Raw genomic sequence first — 19,733 nt, 5'->3', positions numbered from 1 at the left:
CACAATTTGTGGGGACTGGGGAGATGGCTCAGTGGTTAAGAGCACTGGCTGCCATTCCAGAGGACTTGGGTTCAATTCCCAGCACCCACATGGTGGCTCTCAGTTGTTTGTAGATCCAGTCCCCAGAATCCTTTTCTAGCCCCCTCAGGCCACAGGCACTCATGCTGCAGACATCAGCGGGCAAAGCACTGATGCCTAAAAATTTAATTTAAAAGTATATGATTTGTTAAATAAAATTGGTAAAGGTGAAAACCGCAGTTTGAGGAAATCTTAGAAAGTAAGTCCAAAAGATGTTGTTTGACAGTGAAACACAACTGCAAACATGTAAAACAGTTCCAGGAGGGTGAGGGACATCACAGCTTTGATCTCAAGGTTCCTAACTGAGAAGTCCTAACCAAGGGAACACGAAAACCAAGGGAGGGAAATTGAGGAAGAGATAAGAAGAACTTAAGGGAGAATGTGGTCATATATAAAAGGTATAAGAGCAAAATAAGCTTTTTCTCAGTGGCAGCAAGTGAGAACACACCAGCGTGTATACAGCTACGGATGACCTGTTCTCATGTCCCACATGGTGGCTCACAGAGACTGGCTGAGAACGCAGCTTCAGGGGATCCCTGTGGTGGTGGCACCAGGCAGAGAAAGGATTTGCCTTCCAACAGTGAGAAAAGCTCTGTGTTGACAGCCTACTTCCAAGCAGCCCCCTTCAGGTTACCAAGGACGACCCTGAACTTTGATCCTCCCACTTACCAAAGAGATGCATGCTGTACTAACTACCCATGTACAGACATGCGCCTGCCTAGCCCAGAGGCCTGGATTGGTGATTATTGGAATAGAGGCTGAAACCCAAACCTTCTGGCCCCAAGCCTGCGACTCACTGTCATCTGTTACATTGCTTTTTACTATAGATATAGATAGGTAGATAGGAAGGAAGGATTTCTGATGTGTGGCTGAAGCAAGTATAGAAAGGCATCCCGAATTATGAAATGAACCAAAACGTTTTCACTTCGCTTACGAGGTTAACAGTGCTTGCTTTTGTAAACAAAAAGTAACTTTTACAGTCGTTGGGGTTTGTGTGGATTTGACTCTTGTATACACACATACCCTTCATCAGGATGTTTCCCACCCTTATTCAGACAGAATCCAAACGCCCACAGTTGTAGGGCTTTTCTATTCTAACATGTGGCAAATATGTTAATACTCAACATACGTTTGTGGTAGAGCAAGATTTAAATTGCTGTTAAGCAGAGACTTATCTGGCATCTTAAAGCATGGGCTGCAGTGTTAGGCATTGGGTTGCCAGAGCAACTGAAGACACAGCAAGGAAGTAGTGGGTTGTTTCTCTTCTTCACCCCATGTGGGAAGCATTGTACTGAGTTTCTTAATCATTGATCCCCAAAATACTGCACTCAGATTAGTGGGGCCGAAAGGAGGGTTGCCAGCAGTGTTGTGGGGGAAGGGCATGGTGAAGAGGAAGTTTTGATTACAGCCTCTGAAACTGGAGCTCTGTTCCAGTGCCAGCTGAGGTAAGCCAGCTACTGAAGGAGACTGATCAGGGATGCATGCGCAGGGTGACTCCACAGCAGAGACAGCATTGTCCTAAGGTTGTTGAGGCCCAAGGCGCGTGGATAAGATTTTCAGTGATGCATTGGTTCCCTTGTGTATTCATGCTGCCTAAAAATCTATTTTCACATTTTACTTCCCTAAGAGAATTCTTTTCAAAAAAGCTTTCTGATCTTTTATTTTGAGACAGGAGCTCTATGTGGAGCCCTGGCTGGCCAGGAACTCTCTGTACAGACCAGGCTGGCCCTGAATTCTCAGAGATCCTCTTCTGCCTTCTAAGTGCGGGATTAAAAGTGTACACTACTGTGCTTGGCAAACATTCTGGTATTTTATATTTGTGTGAGAGGCTTTGGAGTTTGCTAGGAAAAGGGAAATTGAGAGAGAGTTACTGGAGGCCTGGATGCAGTCCTTTCCTGTGTGTACTGGGTGGGCTGCAGGACTAAGCAGATTCCGCTTGCTTTGCTTCCCTGGTCGTTATTGGTGCTACCTTTGAATGAACCAGAGTGAGTCTTTGAGGAAGCCTCTTTCCCTTCCCACACCTTATGAGCTCACAGCCTCACAAGAGGAAGGCATGAGCTTGAGCTTGGGGAGAGGTATTGTAATCTCTGCTGTATACCCACAACTGTGCTATTTTCTTGGAAAAAAAATTCAGTGTTGATATTGGAAGTCAAACCACAGAACATGCCTGGGATTCCTCCAGTTCTCTTCATCATTGTAGGCAGAAGGCTGTTTCCCACAAACCTGTCACAGTTGACAATTCTAAGTCTCCTATTGATACTGTTGGTTCATTGTCACAGTTGACAATTCTAAGTCTCCTATTGATACTGTTGGTTCATTGCAAACGTTTTGGATGACAGGTATTATGTTTGTATTGCTTGATGATTCTTTGTAGAAAATTTCCAACATATCCAGAGAGGATGGGGTGAGGGTAGCAGAAACAGGAGGATTACTGGGGTTTGAAGACAGATAGACAGAGAGAATTTTAAAAACCAGTTTTTAAACTATGGTCACATATTTAGTAGTGATCAAGTTGTCTCACATAGTCCTTTCCCCCAAATCCATCAGAATCCATATATTTATTGATAGGTTTCTTAAATATTTTATAATTTCCTCCTATTTTTAAAAATTGTTTTCCTCAACATTTTCTTGTTAAAAGTGAGCACTAAACTGAGTCGTCAGCTTCTCCTCATCTTCTCAGAACACGAGTGAAGCTCCAGAGTTTTAGGACCAGTTAAAGCCAGGCTGAAGTGCTCCACTTCTGCACATGCTATCCGAGATAAGCTCATTCTGTCTTGAATTAAATTCACCCTGTCCCCAACCCCCAGTCCTTCCCACATTTGGTGACACTTCGTGCTGCCTGCCTCCAGTATAGCTTCCTTGTTTGTTGTCTGCCCCCCTCTCTCTGGCATGGAAGCTCTACAGACACAAAGCTGTTTTGTTTTGTTCTCTGCCCCTAGATTGATGAATCAGGATACCTAAAGGCAGAAGTAGAGGAGGAGAGCTAGTGACACAGAGAGAGGCTCAGGTGGCGGGGGTGGGGAGGAAGGACTCTGTAGATGGAGCCTCTTGGCTTCCACCCCATTATATAGGGCCAACCCTCTAACTGTCATAAGCTGGTTTGGCCAGTTGAATCTACAGAGACTGTGTTATTGGAGTGGGGAGCCATCTTTGACATGGCCAGAAGTGTGTAGAGGGGTCCCTAGAGAAGAACCCAACCTTCAGCATGGCCGGGTTATGGTTAGACTGTGAAACTTTAAGTCAGAAGATGGTGGAAACTGAATTGCTATTGCCCTGCCATCCAGCAGTGTGGCCTCAAGACAGGTGCCGTATTGTCACCATGCCAAGTGTCCTCACTTACACAGTAGATTCTGTGTCCTTCGCCTCCGCCAGGTTGTTGGGAGCCTGTTATACTGTCCAGTGATGTAAGCCCAGGTCCTCCCCACAGCCTGCTCATGAAGACAACATCCCATTGGCTCCAGGTGAGCTGCGGTGTCACAGGCTAAGATAGAAGAGCAGCCAGACCAAGTGGAAAGTGAGGCACAGCATCATCTGAGGTCCTCTTGCCCTCCTTGTTGGATGGCATGAATAGATGGACTATGGTAGCCATCTCAGGTGATGCATCTTCTCTCACACCCCTCTTTAGGAGTCTTGGCATCCTCAGCCAAGTGCCACAGTAAAAAACAGGAGAGAGAACCACATGCTGGGCTGACAGTCCCAAGGCATCGTCTCAAGAACGCTGCCTCTGAGATTCCTGTCACAACAACAGGGTACATGTCTGTGCAGCGTCATTCCTTGGAGTGCTAGACTAAAAAGATGCCTTTTTCAGTAAGATGTGCAGCATTCTGTGAGGGGCGCGCGCACGCGCGCGCACACACACACACACACACACACACACATTCAGAGAGAGACAGAGAGAGACAGAGAGAGACAGAGACAGACACAGAGACAGACACAGAGACAGACATAGAGACACCATCATGTGTTTATTTCTCTCAGGTGGAGAGGATGATGTCAGTATTCCTGACATTTAAATCTACTGGTTTCAGACCAGTACCAGACCAGTAGATTTAGATTATAGCCTATGCTTTGTGAAATCAGAAATGACCCCTGGTTTTTGTTATTTTCCTTTTTAGATTTACCCTGTCTAATATGGTACCCACTGGCCATAAAAAGAGTTATTTAACTTTAAATTTAAAGAAGTAAATAAAAATTCAGGGCTAGAGAGATGGCTCAGTGGTTAAGAGCACTTTCTGCTTTTGCAAAGGACACAAATTATGGTTCTCATCCATGTTGTGTGGCTCAGAACTGTCTATAACTCAAGGTCCAGCAGGATTGACACCTCTGGTCTTGGTGGCAACCTGCATGTACATGTGTACACACACACACACACACACACACACACACACACATCTGTTTCTTCAGTCACATGAGCCACATGTCAGGAACTCTATACATAGATGGTGCTAGTGACGGCTGTGTTAGAGCGTGTGTCTGTCACCACAGAAAGCCCCATTGGTGACATTCATGAGTGTGTGGAACACTTACAAGAAAGTGAATGGGAGGTGAATGATGGCAGGTTCTAATCATCAGGAGAAGACTTCAGTTGTCATCCCAGTGATGATTTCCTTTAGAAGATGGGCCTAGAGTGCCCTTGGGTGTTCACTCTGGAGCACATCAGCAGGGATACCAAGTGTCTAACACTTAGTCCAGGAATGGATCCTTCTTGCCCTCGCTTCATGCTGTGTTAGGAGGTCTCTGTGTGGAATTTATGATTAGAACCTGTCTTGGTAACCCATGGCTTTGGAGGCAGTGGGTGGAAAAGCTCTCACTGTTGTGACTGGCCATTTTTAAATGTACCGTAAGGTTGAGGGAGGAACCGAGCTGTGCTTCTTTTACTGCAAGCTTTGTGTTTGGCACTTGGGGTCTGAGTAGCAGTGCTGAGACTGAGGGGAGGAAAGGGAACCTGGTGTGCAGGCTCAAGGGGATGATCCCTCTCTGGTGCTACCTGCTAGCATGGACTGAAGAGTGAACATGCCTAATGCCTTTCACCTGAGCTCCAGGCTTGCCTCATCTCCCGCCCTCCCAAGCTGGATTTCATTGGGCCCATTTGCTGCTACTCCTTGTAAGCTTGCTGTATGAATCGAAGGACTCAGACCCATCACTCAGCGCTCTTGTACACACATCCTCTTATATATCAGGATCTCGCTCAGACTGAACCCTTGCGTAGGGCCTGAGTCTCTGCATACTTTACCTGACCCCGAATAGAGAACCAACAACAGGAAGATGAGTCTACCAGGGATCAGCCAGCAGATCAAAAAGTCAAGAACTCTCCTATAACCATTCTATAGCATAGTGAGTGTAGCTGATTAGTGCATTCATGAAAACTGCTGAGAGTAGATTTAAATGCTTTCACCACAGAAAACAAGTATGAGGTAATGTCTCCTACTTAGCTCAATTTAGCCATACCATAATATGCATATATTCTGGAACACTTTATGCAGAGTAAATATGCATGATTTTTGTCAATTATATAAATTAATAATAATAATTAAGAACTGTTTTTACTAAGATTTTTCTATTGAGCCCAGAGACAGCCCTGCATTTTAAGTGTAAAGCTTGGTGTCTGCCGGAGGTCTTTGTACATGGTAAAGCTGAGACCCCCAGCAGTGTGGCAATGGTGCCAAGCTCCCCAACTTGTTCTTACCAAAATTTGTTGCTGTCAACATCTGTTGGGTTCCTCCTTGGAAAGCCCACCCTCCAAGGTTGGTTCTCCTTCCTTCCTGCCCTTAGAGCTGGTGCCATGTGTAGCTTCTGTCCTGGGAGCACATGGCTGGGCCCAGGGCACTGTGATCTGGCCAGGGCTTGGGGATGGAGGCCTCTTCGAAGACTATTACAAACTTTTCTCTACCTTCCACAGGGTGTGTTGAAGAGGAGGGACCAAGTTCAAGCAGAGTACGAAGCCAAACTGGAAGCTGTGGCTCTGAGGAAGGAAGAGCGGCCCAAGGTCAGGATAACACCCAGCTGAGGGTGGGTGGCAGCTTCGGGCCCCCTGCGGCTGCTGCCTCTCATCCTTAGACTGAAGGACATAATCTGCCTCTACCCATCGGTGGTTCTGTTTCTTACTTGTGATTGGAAGTTTTATTTGTATTCACAGAAGGGATGGGAGTAGGGAATGTTATTAAAAAGATAATAGTAAGGACCAACGTTCAGGCAGATAGTCTGACATCAGAACTAGTCATCTGTCCTCACCTCCGTGGAACAGACTTGGGAAATGTAAAACCCAGACTAGACCTCGGAGATAACACTCCTTCACTTTGTTTATGCTTTTTTTTTTTTTTTTTTAAAGAGTTACCTCACATGATATTATGCTAGTCATCTGGGACTCGGGGTGGGTGAAGTGAGTCAAAGAGTAGCTCTGGGGATTGCCTGGCCTTTCAGGGTGCAGATGTGTCTGTATCCAGTATAGCAAGTGGATGCATGTCTGCTAGGTTGATTCATATGTTACCATGGATCCACACTAGAATTCGAAAGCTGCCTGCATCTTACATGAATCTCTGGCCTTGCTTTGAGAAAGAAATAGGTAGAGATTTATATGTTAGTGCATGTAAATGCCCTACATGTCCTGTCCACAAAAAGAACTCAAGAATGTATATTTGTAATGCACTACAACACTCGAAACTGAGTTTGAGCACTGAACAAATCAGCAAACAACAAGAACCATGGCACCATACAGACACCACATCTGACATGGAGGAGCCTGTGTGGGTGCTGTAGCTCATCCTCCATTCAGACATTTTTTTACCATCTGAGGCCTTAATAGGTGGCCCAGCCCCCAGTGTTTTGTACCTTGTGATAGACAGCACCCATCCATGATCCTTGGGTATTTCCATCCCATGTCGGTCAGGCACAGGAACATGACTACCTCAGTCACAGAAACGAGAGTATTGAAACAAGGAGGGATTCTAGGTGTTCCTCATCAGTTAATTGTCACAAAAACCCACAAACAAGAAACAGTCACACTGTCAGCTACCTGCAAGCATGAGTGTGCAGCTGTTAGCAGCCCTGGCATTCATAAACTGGGCAACCTCAAAGGGAAGGTGCCCAGTCCCTCAGTCCTGTCCACACCATGTTGATATTGCTCTGGTTGGTAGCTACTGACTCAAAATAGTAACTGTAGCTTGGGGACATTTGGGCTCCATTGGGGACTTAAAACTTTCAAGATTCAAGCAACATTTGCTTTTAGCAAATGTTAAATCTCTACCTGTTTGTCAGCATGGCTGAGTGGATCCTAAAAGGACTTCACACCCCCTTACTCTGACACAAAGGGGTGGTTCCCTCGTGTCTCTGTTCTGTTTGGATAGGTCAGATGATTCTTGGGGCAGGGTAGTGCTTTTTACAAGCCCTTCCAGGGTCTGCTTTCCAGGGAGCACTTTGACATTTTAATTTAGAACAGTGTTTGTGGGGGAAGCTCACAGTAGGAAAACCCAGTCGCACTTCAGAGCCCAGGATATGTTTTCCTTCCAGGTGCCAGCAGATGTGGAGAAGTGCCAGGATAGGATGGAGTGCTTCAATGCAGACCTGAAGGCTGATATGGAGAGGTGGCAGAGCAACAAGCGACACGACTTCCGGCAGCTGCTCGTGGGCTTGGCTGACAAGAATATCCAGTATTATGAGAAGGTGAGCACACCACTGTGTGTCCTAGTAGCCACAGCCTTGCGTGGACACTGTCTTACTTGGGGATTTACTGCTGTGAACAGACACCATGACCAAGGCAACTCTTATAAGGACAACATTTAATTGGAGCTGGCTTCAATTCAGGTTCAGAGGTTCAGTCCATTATTTTCAAGGTGGGAGCATGGCAGCGTCCAGACACACACAGTACAGGAGGAGCCGAGAGTTCTACAGCTTCATCTGAAGGCTGCTAGCAGAATACTGGCTTCCAGGAAGCTAGGATGAGCGTCTTAAAGCCCACACCCACAGTGCCATGCCTACTCCAACAAGGCCACACCTACTCTAACAACTCCAAATAGTGCCACTCCCTGGGCCAAGCATATTCAAACCACCACAGGTGTCTTCCAGAAATCCCCAAACATGATCCCCTTGTCCCATCCTTAACCTGCCTCATGTGAATTACCGCAGTGTCCTGGCAGACTGTGCTGGGTTTCAAAGCAGAGACCCTGCTCTTCTGGGCTCCCTCTTGCTGGAGGAGGTGGCTCTTTGATCTGGGAAGCTGATGCTTTCAGACCCAGTGATACCAGCATGGGTACCCCAGTTAATGGAGGCTTTGGGGTTACTTCATGTTATCTTGGGGTTTACATAAGATGTTTTCATTTTCCCTATGCCATGGACCCCCTCTAGTCATCTGTTGAAGCTGACAGACCTCATGCACACCAGAAGGAATTAGGTCCCATTACAGATATGTGTGAGTCACCATGCTAGGAACTGAACTCAGGACCTCTAGAAGAGCAGTCAGTGCTCTTAACTGCTGAGTCACCTCTCCAGCCCACAATAATATTTGTTTTTAATGTTGAACTTTAAAACACTCTTTTTAAATAAAGGTATATGGAATTACATGGGAAAGCAATGCTATTTAAAAAGACTTTTATTCATATATCCTTTTGATTTGTGGACCCCAGATTTAGCATTCCCATTAACTAACACACACACACACACACACACACACACACACACACACACACACATGAGAGGGGAAAGTAAAAGGTAAAAGCTATCTCCTGAAATGGAGGCTTACTCCTTAAGTATCTGATTTGAAGTCATTTCTGTCGATAAATCTTGATGTCCTTTAGTAGCCTAAAGTTACAGTTAAACAGTTGCCCAGTTTCAGTTGAAATAACTTGGCCTTGAAATTCAGCTGTTGGGAACAGAACAGCTTCTTGCCCTGTAGGAAGATGCTAGGACAGACCAATCTCCTAGATTGTGGCCCTAGGACGGTTGCAGTAAATCTCCAATCCCAATAAGCCCCTGTAAAAAATACACAACTCAGTTATAATATTTATAAACTGCACACCTAGGTTGGGCAGATATACCACTATACTACTCTGTTCCCCAGCTATGAAGTTGCTTGCTACTTGCAATTTCTCCAGGCCACAGGGTTCTGCTCCATCTTCCTTCTACTTCCTCTGGCTTCCTCTCTCTCTCTACTGGCTGGTCTCCCCCTCCCCTTTCTCTCTCACCCTCTCTAAAACTCCCAACCCCACCTTTTCCTAACACTGCCCAATCACCGGCTCTAGCTTTTATTTGACTGGGTAACACGGGGAGGGAGAAGGTTCACCTGATCTACCCAGCAGCCTATTTTGAGGAAGCAGAATTAGCATCAAAATACAAACAGCACCAAGGCAATCCATAACCTAGGACACATCCTTGGCTCACCTGCCGCCCAACTCCCATCCTGAGGCTTAGGTGCTTGTGGCTGCTGCTCTGAGCTGATGTGCCTGCACTCTGCCTGGTTTACTAAAGGGAGCTGGGGGGAGAAGGCCGTCCTCAACCCTTCCATGCCTTTCCTCTGCTGTCCCTGCTGCTTCTAAACTGGGTTTGCTCTAGATGCTCAGCAGTTGCCAGCTCATTACATTTAACTCTTCATCCCACAAGCGGTGTGGGTATCAGAAGAACCCTGAGTGAGCCAAAGTCCCGAGTGTATGTGCATTGTTGACCCATTCCAAGGACCCCGAGGCCTCAAACCCATGAATATTTGCAAATGCATTTTATCTTATGTGTTAGGCTTGAGGGACAGCAAAGCTTTCCTCAGAGTCTGAGTGTGAGCTTTTGTGAACAATTGATCAGGGTGTTCGAAGACTAGAACTGCTGCTTCCCCCTCCCAGATGTTTATAGCAGAAGATTGCTCACCTACAGAGACCTTCAGATACTAGCAACCCCTCCCCTATGCTATTCTTAGTAAACTCACTGAGGTTCCATGTTGCTGGCAGTAGGAGCCCTCAATCACAGTTAGCACCCCCCCCATCCCAGTTTTACTGCGTGTGTGTGTGTGTGTGTGTGTGTGTGTGTGTGTGTATGTATGTGTGTGTCTGTCTCTGTGTATCTGTCCTTTCTCCCTTCATTCACACCTAGTCAGGATTGCAGGACTTAAGAGTCATGGCAGGTAGTGTGACAACGAGAATTTTATGATTGAAACCATCATTCACAGAAGTTTAAAAATTCCCTCCAAGCTGACCAGCCTTTGAGTACCAAACTATTAAGTATTTAACTGATGGAACCATCAGTCTGGATTGTCCCTACACAACAAGCTTAGGAGACAGGGGCCATATACTTTTAGGGACAGTCCTGCCTTCCCAAAGGTAGGAAGTTATCCCCATATGAAATCAAGACCTCCTCCTGCTTGCTCTGTGTTAGGTGAGGCGTCTGCCCAGCCTTTCTTTCTTCATTTATAAGTACTAATCACTTTTTGCAGGATAATTGCAAAGACAAAGTAAAATGCACATGCAAGTTACCAGAACGTACCAGCATGTGGCAGACACTCAGTTTACCTCAATGCTCATATTTCCAGTGTCTCCACCATGCCTGTTGTGGATGACCCACCATCTCTAAACTCCCAGAGTGCAAACTCAGGGTTTGCATCTGTTTCTTCCCATTGTACCATCATCAGGGCCTGTCTGAGGCCTGGCCTTGTCTTCTACATGTATCTGATGTTGTTTCTCTTCACTTTTCATATGCAAGGGATTGAATACCCAGCTGATAAATAGCAGGCTTTGCATAACCCTGTAGGCATCCTAAGTCCATCAGAGCAGCATTAGTGATGGATTCCCAGAGGTGAGGATGAAATAAGCATGCTAAGGGGAAGGAGCAAGGAAAAAAGTACTAGAGGCCAGTGGAGTGGTCGGGAAAGACCAGCCTATGGAATCTTGGAGCAGCCTTACAATCAAAGATCTGATGAACATACACTCTGGGCAGAGGGAACAACATACACAAGTCCCCGAGTAAGGAAAGAGCTTGGCACATTTGATGACTGGGGAAAAAAAAAAAAAAATCAGTGTGTTCCTCTTGGGACAGGAAGAAAGACCCTTGCAGCTCTGAGGGGTGGGCTTGAATTTAGAATGCTATGGGCCTCCCTTCCAGTCCATTGCTGGAAGTCAGCTCCTTGAGGCTGACTGGTCTTTCCTTGTTTAGGACAGGTTTCTGAGTCTGGCTTTTTCACCAGCCATAGAGTGGCCAAGGAAGGTATGAGGGAGAGGTTTCAGCACTCTTCTTTCTGCTTGTCCTCATGCTGCCTCTCATCCGCCCTGCAGACCTCCTCCCCAGGTGACTCAGGGTAGAACTCTTCACCCTGAGTCTGTCTGTACAGTGGGCTTGCCCTTCCCTTTTGCAAAAGGCTTTTCAGAGGGAGGACAATGTCTGCTAGGTCAGCCACTTTGAGGCAGTACCAGAGTCTTCTAAGTTCTTGTTCTGTCAGAAGGATCTGGGATAAAAGGAGCTGATATCAGTGTTCATTCATGTTTTAACTGTGAGCCGTGGGAAAATGAATATAAAATGCACAACAGAATGTGGGCCTAGGAAAACCTGATTGTTGGGCCAGTGTGTGGGTTGATGGGGTGGGTAAAGGTGCTTGCTGCCGAGCCTGACAGCCTGTATCTGATCTTTGGAACCCATATGGTGGGAAGAGAGAACTGACTCCTTAAAGTTGTCCTCTGACCTCCACACGCATGTCATGGTACATGTGCCCTCACCCTTTACATACACAGAAATAAATGTGAAGATTGCTAGACTCCCTTCTCCCCAATCTTTGGGGATATATAAAAGTGGTCCAAACAAGCAAACCAAACTTCAGGTGAACAAGAGTGTGTTTTTCACCTACCCTGACTAAGGTGACTGGCCTCTCATGGTTCTATCCTTATACCAGCCTCACCCACACCTCCAACAATGCCTTTGTCGGTTCTCAGAGCTGGTGTCCTCATCAAGAATTTCCTGCCTGGTCTGGTTTTGGCTTAGTGAAGGTAACGATTTTCTTAGAATGGATCCGATCCTTCATACCTTGGGTGTAGGCTTCCCACTCTCATGGAGGCATGCAAGCCTTATAAGGACATGGCTCTTTCATAAAGATGGGGGATGGATTCCAGACAAACATCTGTCACTGCCCCTATTGATAATAGTATTGATAACAGACGTAGGCGCCACTAGACAAAGGTGACTCCTCGGCAGGATCAGGATTAACAGAGCAGCATCTGACAGCTGACCTTGTGTGTGTGCTCTCGTTCCAGTGCCTCATGGCGTGGGAGTCGGTTATTCCACTACTGCAAGAGAAACAAGAGGCCAAGTAGCTTTGGTTTTGGAAGAGACTCTTCTGCCTCCACAGGGCATGGTACCCTGAACCAGAATGTCCCTGCAGTGCCAGAGAGGTCGCCGTGGGAAAACAGCACAACAGCACCTCTTGTGTGTGTACTTTCTCCCCTGTCCCCCACAGTTGTTTTCAGTTAGTATTTATTCCTTGGAGTCTGAGGCTGTAATCATCTCTCAGCAGAAGCATACCTCCATATTGTGAAGGAACCTCTTAAACTGAACACTACGAAGACTTGAACCTGAGGGGCAGGATAACCCCCACATGACATGTGACATCACTTTGGGGACAGCCCAGTTGCCATTGTAGGACAGAATCCCAGGCCTGTGTCTCAGGGACCTGGGGAAATAGGAAGAAAGCAGCTGTGACCTGCTGCAGAGACACTGTGGCTCTGCACCTCACCTGTGAGGGCATTGAGCGACCAGCATGGAAGGAGGTGTGGGTACCTTCTCAGAATGTCCTTAATTTACAGTGGCCTGTGGCTGTGGCCGTGGCCTGCTGCCTGCTCATGATGAGTGGCATCTATTTACTTGTTTCTGTTTCACATGGGGCCACCTAAATCTGTGTCTGTGAGCATCAATGCTTGAGTGAGCAAGCCCGCGTCCATGTCCTTACAGGATGCCTCAGGATCTTGTTTCTGACACCAGAGTGCAACAGATGAGAAGCCTTTTGGTGTGAACTGGAAAAAAAGGTGCATTTTTCTCTGTGGAGGTCTTTGTGTGTTTTGCTTGTTAACTGTCATCGTGGTTGGGATTAGACCTGTTTGGAAACAGCTACTGTCAGTGTCGCTCTGGTGTGCCAAGCCCCAGCTCTGATGTCTGCTTTGTGCAGTTTGCCTTTACCTCACCAAACATGTCTAGTTTAATCTTCCTGCTGTGCTCACTGACTTCTAGGCAGCCTTGCAGTGAGGGCTGGTGGGCTGTATTGTTTTTGCTGTCAAGATTTGTAAACTCAGTGTGACTTCTACATGAGCGTTTTAACCCTCAAAATTCTGTGGTCAGGAAGAAAAGCATCCACAGTTTCCTCAGAGACGAGAAGAGCGACATGATGCTTTTTGTTTCAGGCTATGTGGAAATCTCCGTTCGCAGCCAAAATCTGGGGGCCGCCAATGTGCTTAACATCTTCATGTGAAGCTTTTCAAATTTCCATAAAGCTAACAACCAGAATGGACCTCTCTTCCATACCGTTGTTCCTGCTAAAAAGAAGCTGTGTATTTGTCTTCTTTCATCTGTGACTCTTTGCTAAAAATCTGTAGATCTGAGCCACAGGTCAATGGAAGGGGCTTTGTTTTTAAGGTGAAGCAGTCAAGGGTTGCTTCATTTACAAGTTAATTTGCAAATCTGATCATCAGACAGCATGCTGAGTCCTGTAATTCCCTCTAATGTGGAGTCAGCTGCGTCTGGGACATCATGGGACAGCAGCTAGGTAGCATGAAACAATTTGTCTTCTCACATTTGACAGATTTGTGATAGAAATAATAATTCCTGCATCTATTGGTACTTTCCTAAACCCTATCTGTGCCATCCCAGTGTCCTTGATGTGAATTTTCTTTGGTACAAATAGAAATGGCTCAGTGAGGCAGAAGAGTAAGAACAGCCCATACACCCCAACTCCAGTGAGTTGGCATCTCATTCTACCTCTCAACCACCAGGTTGGTGTGGGTATGGATGCTCAGAGCCAACCCAAGCTTGCTGGTAGAGTCAGGGTGTATATTTAGTCACCAACTGGCCTCCATTGTGTATATTAGCCGACATCAGACTGGCCCAAAGGTGATGTCCATCTTTGAGAAACATGAAGCTTTGCTTTGTGGACCGTATGCTTTGTGGAGCACACAGTAACATAATGATGCATACAATAATGTAATGACTCATGGGAAGAACATAGATAAAATTATGAAGAAGTTAAAATTTGATGACCAACTAATTGCCAAAACACCAAGTCAATCCTGTGTGCTGGTTAGTTATGCAAGAAGAAAACTCCGTAGAAACAGCCTCCAGCTTCATTGAGAACTGTAGGGAAGGAAGCGGGGTCCACAGCCATTCCCTCATGAGAGGTGGCTCTCACAGCATCTTGAGATGTTTGTCTTGTTGTGTTTATTTGGCCAGTAAGCAATGTCCTTGGGCGTTGAGCTTCCAGAAAGAGCTGGAATAATGGAGACTTTCTGTCCCCTTGGAACAGTGTCAGTGGCAGAGCCATGGACGCCCATGCACAAGGGTGTCCTTCTCAGGATGGCAGCTGGTGAGCTGAGGAGGCTGGCCTAGAAGAAAAGGAACAATAGACAGTGAAGGAGGCCTTCCACCCTCCTTGCTTCAGAGGCTCCCTCAGTCCGTGGAAGCTCACCAGTTGAAAGCATACACAAAAGAGATTCCCTACGGGAAGCATAGCTCAGAGACTACAGTGCCAAAATGCCCCAGAGAGGCTCTATCACTTATTTCTGGAGCCGACGCCTTTCCCTGAAGTCACAGGTCCCTCTGACTTATTTTCCATGTGACTTTGCCTTAACGGTACCATAGGCAGAGGGATGCAGATAACTTTTGAGGCTTGGACACATGCCAGTGAAATGAAAGTTGGCTGTAGGCAATTGCCCAGGTCCTGAGAAATGGGGCCTTGTTCACCGGATTAGAAACCTGCAAAGGCAGGGAATTCTTCAAGTCAAGGAGCTGGGAGAGCCGGGATTGTTTAGGACAGTTGTGGTTTGTAGCAGGAAAGGATACTACTGATGTTGGGATTTGCAAGAAGAATCTGGGTTGTGCTGCTCAAAACAAGGAGGCCTTGCTCTGGAGTAAGGAGGGAATGACCCCTCAGCCCTCAGTGTGGGGTCAGTTTCATCCTCTCCTAAGGCCCAGACAGTGTTTGCTGCTGAGCAGGAAGTAGGGTTAGGATGGGCTTGTGCCTCTCCAAGCTGCTCCTCACTGCACCAGATAGTTTCCCTTAGCTGAAAGAAGAAAACCTAGCATGCATGGGGTAGAGGTGGAATGTAAGACGCGTCTCTATGCCAAATGGAGTGTGCAGAATGTAAACAGAAGGGAACATGTGAACACTGCAGTGTCTGCTGAGGGAGGGCCTGTGGAGACTTTCATTTTAGAAGTGGGCATGATGACAGTGTTTCTCTTTTAGGACAACACCCATGGAACACTCGAAGGCTTGTGTGATTTGTCCTGTCCTGTGGCACAGAAGCCAGAGGTAGCTGGCTGTTTTGATGAGGTCATTTGACTGTAAGAAGGCTGAGGTGAGGCTCTGTTATGGGGCTGACTGTTCTTAGTCTTATCTGTTTGAACATTCCTGGGTATGACTTTATGTATGGCAAAAACCCATGTTACCAAAGTAGTTTTTAACTACTGCGATTTGTAAATAAGTGTTGTGGGGAGAAAAAAAAAAACCCTTTAAAAGATCAGTATGTGTCTCATATTTATGTACTTAGCACTTGAAAACCCAACACACCCAGAAAAAGACAGAGATTGTTAAAAGCCTAATTGTAGTTCATAACAATTTGTCAGTACCTACTGATTGCCTTACTCTTCAGCTAGTGGTTTAAAGAGTCTGTACAGAAAGTTTTACACATGGAAACAGTTGGTGTAGAAACTTAATATAGGCAGCTGCCATCTTCTTAAAGTTTCAAGCCAGAAGGTGGGGGCCACAGAAGGAAGGTGGCCTTTCAGGTGGCAAGATTAAATATCGCTGTTGCCAAATAGTATTTGAGATAATAACAGGAAACGGACCACAGTACTGTTTGATGCTTTTGGATGAGAAAGACGAATGTGAAATGCATCGGCCTAGTTTGGGTGTGGAGGATACAGACAGTATCAGCAGTGACAAATCACACAGCTTCAAAAAATCCTCTGGTTTACGACAGCATGCCAGGTTTACTTTGCTTCTGCAGAACGGATCCCAGAGATGGAGAGTCTCCAAAGGTTGAAATGCCAAATAACATAAAACATGTTCTGTCGACTCAATATTAAAGCCAGGGTGACTAGATGCATACACCTTTCTCCCTGAAGTACTGCCCAAGTATGTGGTGATTCTGAGCTCTCCACAGCCCAGTTCAGAACAGCTAACACATATGTATGCTGTCGTTGGACAGGCTGGTTCATAGCCTTAGACCTCTGCCAAGATGCTGGAGGAAAGGAGGGGTTTTTCCTAGACTGTGGATTGGTGTAACAAAGCAATGGCTGTGTCAGCTGGGCCTTCATCCAAGAACAAACCAGCACAAACCAGCATCTTCTACCAGTTAGCACTGTCTTCCTGGACCATGCCGAGGGTTAGGCCTCTCTCTCAGAGTCCCTCCTCACTGTATTTCTGTGTGCCTGTTCCCTTCATGCCTAAGTCAGGACTACATGGAGAGACAGCCTACATCTGACAGACTCCCACAAAACAAACTGCCAGCAAACTTTCTAACTCGTATTTTAACTGTTCAGGAGGGGAATTAAAACAAATTTTTGGACTATTTTTTTTTATTTTTAAAAATTGTTCTTTAGGTTTAAAACTTCCAGAGATAGAAGCAGGCTTCTGAGGTATGGGGTCTCGCTGTGTGCTCTCTCTCCTTGCTGCCATTAAGCCAAAACGGAAGCTGTGAACATAAGTGCTTGAGAGAATGCGTGTTGCTAAGAAAGTGATTTATTTACAGATCCAAGTCTTTGTCTTATGAAACTACCAAAAAAGAATGTCACCTTTTTTCTTTGTTGTGGAACCAGAGGTTATAAAAAGGAAAAAAAAAAAAGCTGTTTTGTTGTATTTTTGATGCTGGCACAAGGTTCTTGTCCACTTTGGTTTTTCGTATCTCTGTATGTAAGAAATTCTGTTTGTTGTTTACTATGGAATTAGTATTACATTTTGAGGTAAACAAAGAATTTGTATTGCTTGATAAACTATTAGCTTGTAAATTAATTTTTTTTCTTTACCTCAGTTAACTTAAGTAATGGACCAATAAACCTATAAAAGATGCTTTATTTATCCTGGGTCACGTGCTCATTTGTCTCTGTCAGGACTGGAAAATCAGGGTGTCTGCTTTCTGGGCTTTTTAAAAGTTTCTGTGAACACATGGTAATTTTCTTATGAGAATCAAAGCATAGTGTAACTGTAAAGACACACACATGCACATGCAAATTTCAGAGTCTCTTTGCCTCAGTTTGCCCTCCCCTGCATCTTACAAGTTGGCAAACAAAGAAACTGCTGTAGCATCATTGTTGATTGCCAGGAAGATGCTACAGAAAATTCTTCCTGCATGGAACAATAGCAAAACATATTTTGGGTCAGGGCAGCACTTCCTGTTTGTTTGGGTTTTTTGTTATTGTTGGCTTTTTTCTGCCATGTTTTCAAGGCATTTCCAAGAAAAGGAATGCCTTCGGTTTATGAGAGCATTAGTGTTTCTAAGTAGGACGACAGGGCTGCAGAGTGGCTCAGTGTGAAGAGCATGTGTTGCCTTCTCGAGGACACAGTCTGAATTCTGTCCCCAGTCCCTGTGTCAGGCAGCTCACAAACATTGTAACTCCAGTTCCAGGGGATCCAAGGACCTCTTGGCCTTCTCATCTGCACTCACTCACATGTATTTATGTATCGGGATATTTTCCCACAAGTTAGGAGGAGCTAAGGTAGGAGTAAGGAGAGAAAGAGGAGTAAGGAGGGGAGATGTAGGAGCCATGGAAGACCACGCATGTATGGAGAGCAGTCCACAGTAATAACTTATATCTTAAGGTTAGATAATGGGACACACCTAATTGTGTGGGCATCTTGTTTATTGAGCATTACCAAATATATAAATAAGCCTTTGCATAACTTTTAAGCATTAGAGTCTCATTTCTATTGGGTACCTCATGGATGGCGGGGGTGGTCTGGGCCCAGCCCAGCCTTGTGGAGACAGTGTGGAAGATTGGCAGAGCCATCTCCCACGCTGGCATCTCTGGCCACCTGAGTTGGTGGCCTGAGCCAGAGAATAGTTGAGAATATGCCTCTTCTGCTCATGACCTCAGGCCTAGCCTAGTCCGGAACATGGCAGCTCCGTAACACAAGACAGATCGGGTGCTGTCACATTAAATATTACCCACTATTGGGTAACCTTGGTCAACCAAGGCTGCATAGTGAGGTGTTGTCTCAAAAAAAGAAGTCAGACATTGGAAATGGACTTCATAATGATGTTGAACTTGGCTTAGTGATAATCCATTCAATTGTTAATCCAACATCATTGATCCAATACTATAATGATATAAAATGGGACAGCAAGAGGAATAAAGAGATTTGAACCTTACTTACCATTGTCTCTCTTAGTGACTGTAGTTCTAGAATAGTTCCATCTCTGAGCCTTCAAGACTGTGACCTTTGAGGTATAGGCAAGCCTTCCCAGAGGGTTCTTGACAAGCTAGTAATTACATACACACATCACCTGTGTTGTAGGCACTCCCTCTATGACAGCCCTTATGGAAGGGCTCCTCCTGCTACTAATTCAAATATATCTAAGTGAAATATTAATGAGTAAGCCTTTTCTGTGTGCTTAGCTGACTGACTTACTAAGGAGTGTTCACCCCTCCGCTATTAAGAAGGTACAGAGTTGAGATGCTGGAGAAGAGCTGGGAAATGGATAGAAATAAATTGCCAAAGCCATGGTAAGGACTGGTGAGATGAACCAGCAGGTGAAGGTGCTTGGCCCTAAGCTTGACGAACTGAGTTCAATCCCCCCACCCCCACCCCCACCCCCCAGGGCCCCACATAGTGAGAGAGAACTGCATCATGCAAGTTCTCCTCTGAGCTCCATTAAAACCATGGCACGACGTGATAAAGGAGGCTGGATTTAAGAGAGAACTGTGAGAAAGGGGACTAGGTCAGAGGTGATTTGGAACCTTGCAGGCTGGGGGTTGGAGGGATGGAGATGATGCTATTATATCAGTCAGGGAAGAGAGAAAAGATGTAGTAATTTTAAGTGCTGAGTGAGGGGAACATAAGGGGGTGTAAGTTATCTCTGGGGACCTGGAGGTGTTGACTCATGTTGGAAAAATTCTGGGGTCTGTCGGAGGAAAACAGATTATTAAATAACTAAGGACAGTGCCTTTGAGGCCTCAAGAGTTAAGGAAGCAAGGAGGATGGAGAGGATGCAGGGAGGTATGAGAGAGGAAGAGGGCAGTAAAGTTGATCATTCCCTGGAAGGGAACCAGACACAAACTGCCCAAAGGCCCTGGCATTTAAATACATTCTCTGTGTATTTCACTTTACTTTGAGAATGCCACCTCTATAGTTCCACGGGGAGCCCATCAGAGAAAGATTTGTATTCACACTATGAATATTGATTGTATTAAATGATGATTCTGCTTTGTAAGCAAAAGAATCAGAACAAGAAACTCAGAATAAACTGGCGTTCACCATCTCGTCTTTACCCCAG

General features: G+C 45.7%; 1 protein-coding gene across 1 annotated transcript in view; it reads left to right on the top strand.

Annotated features, from left to right (window-relative positions):
* Snx30 (sorting nexin family member 30) overlaps nucleotides 1-17,317 on the top strand; it is a 97,246-nt gene extending 79,929 nt beyond the window's left edge. Inside the window, exons 7-9 of the mRNA XM_034503453.2 lie at nucleotides 5,978-6,064; nucleotides 7,585-7,737; nucleotides 12,291-17,317. Coding sequence (XP_034359344.1) covers nucleotides 5,978-6,064; nucleotides 7,585-7,737; nucleotides 12,291-12,350 — 300 coding nt within the window. The 3' untranslated portion in view covers nucleotides 12,351-17,317. The remainder of the gene's footprint in view (nucleotides 1-5,977; nucleotides 6,065-7,584; nucleotides 7,738-12,290) is intronic.
* Nucleotides 17,318-19,733: the final 2,416 nt, after the last annotated feature.

This window comes from Arvicanthis niloticus, chromosome 5, assembly GCF_011762505.2.
Source record: "Arvicanthis niloticus isolate mArvNil1 chromosome 5, mArvNil1.pat.X, whole genome shotgun sequence".
In the NCBI taxonomy this organism is placed as follows: Eukaryota; Metazoa; Chordata; class Mammalia; order Rodentia; family Muridae; genus Arvicanthis; species Arvicanthis niloticus.
Note: the sequence above shows the minus strand (reverse complement) of the source record. Positions and strands in the feature narration are given on the sequence as shown.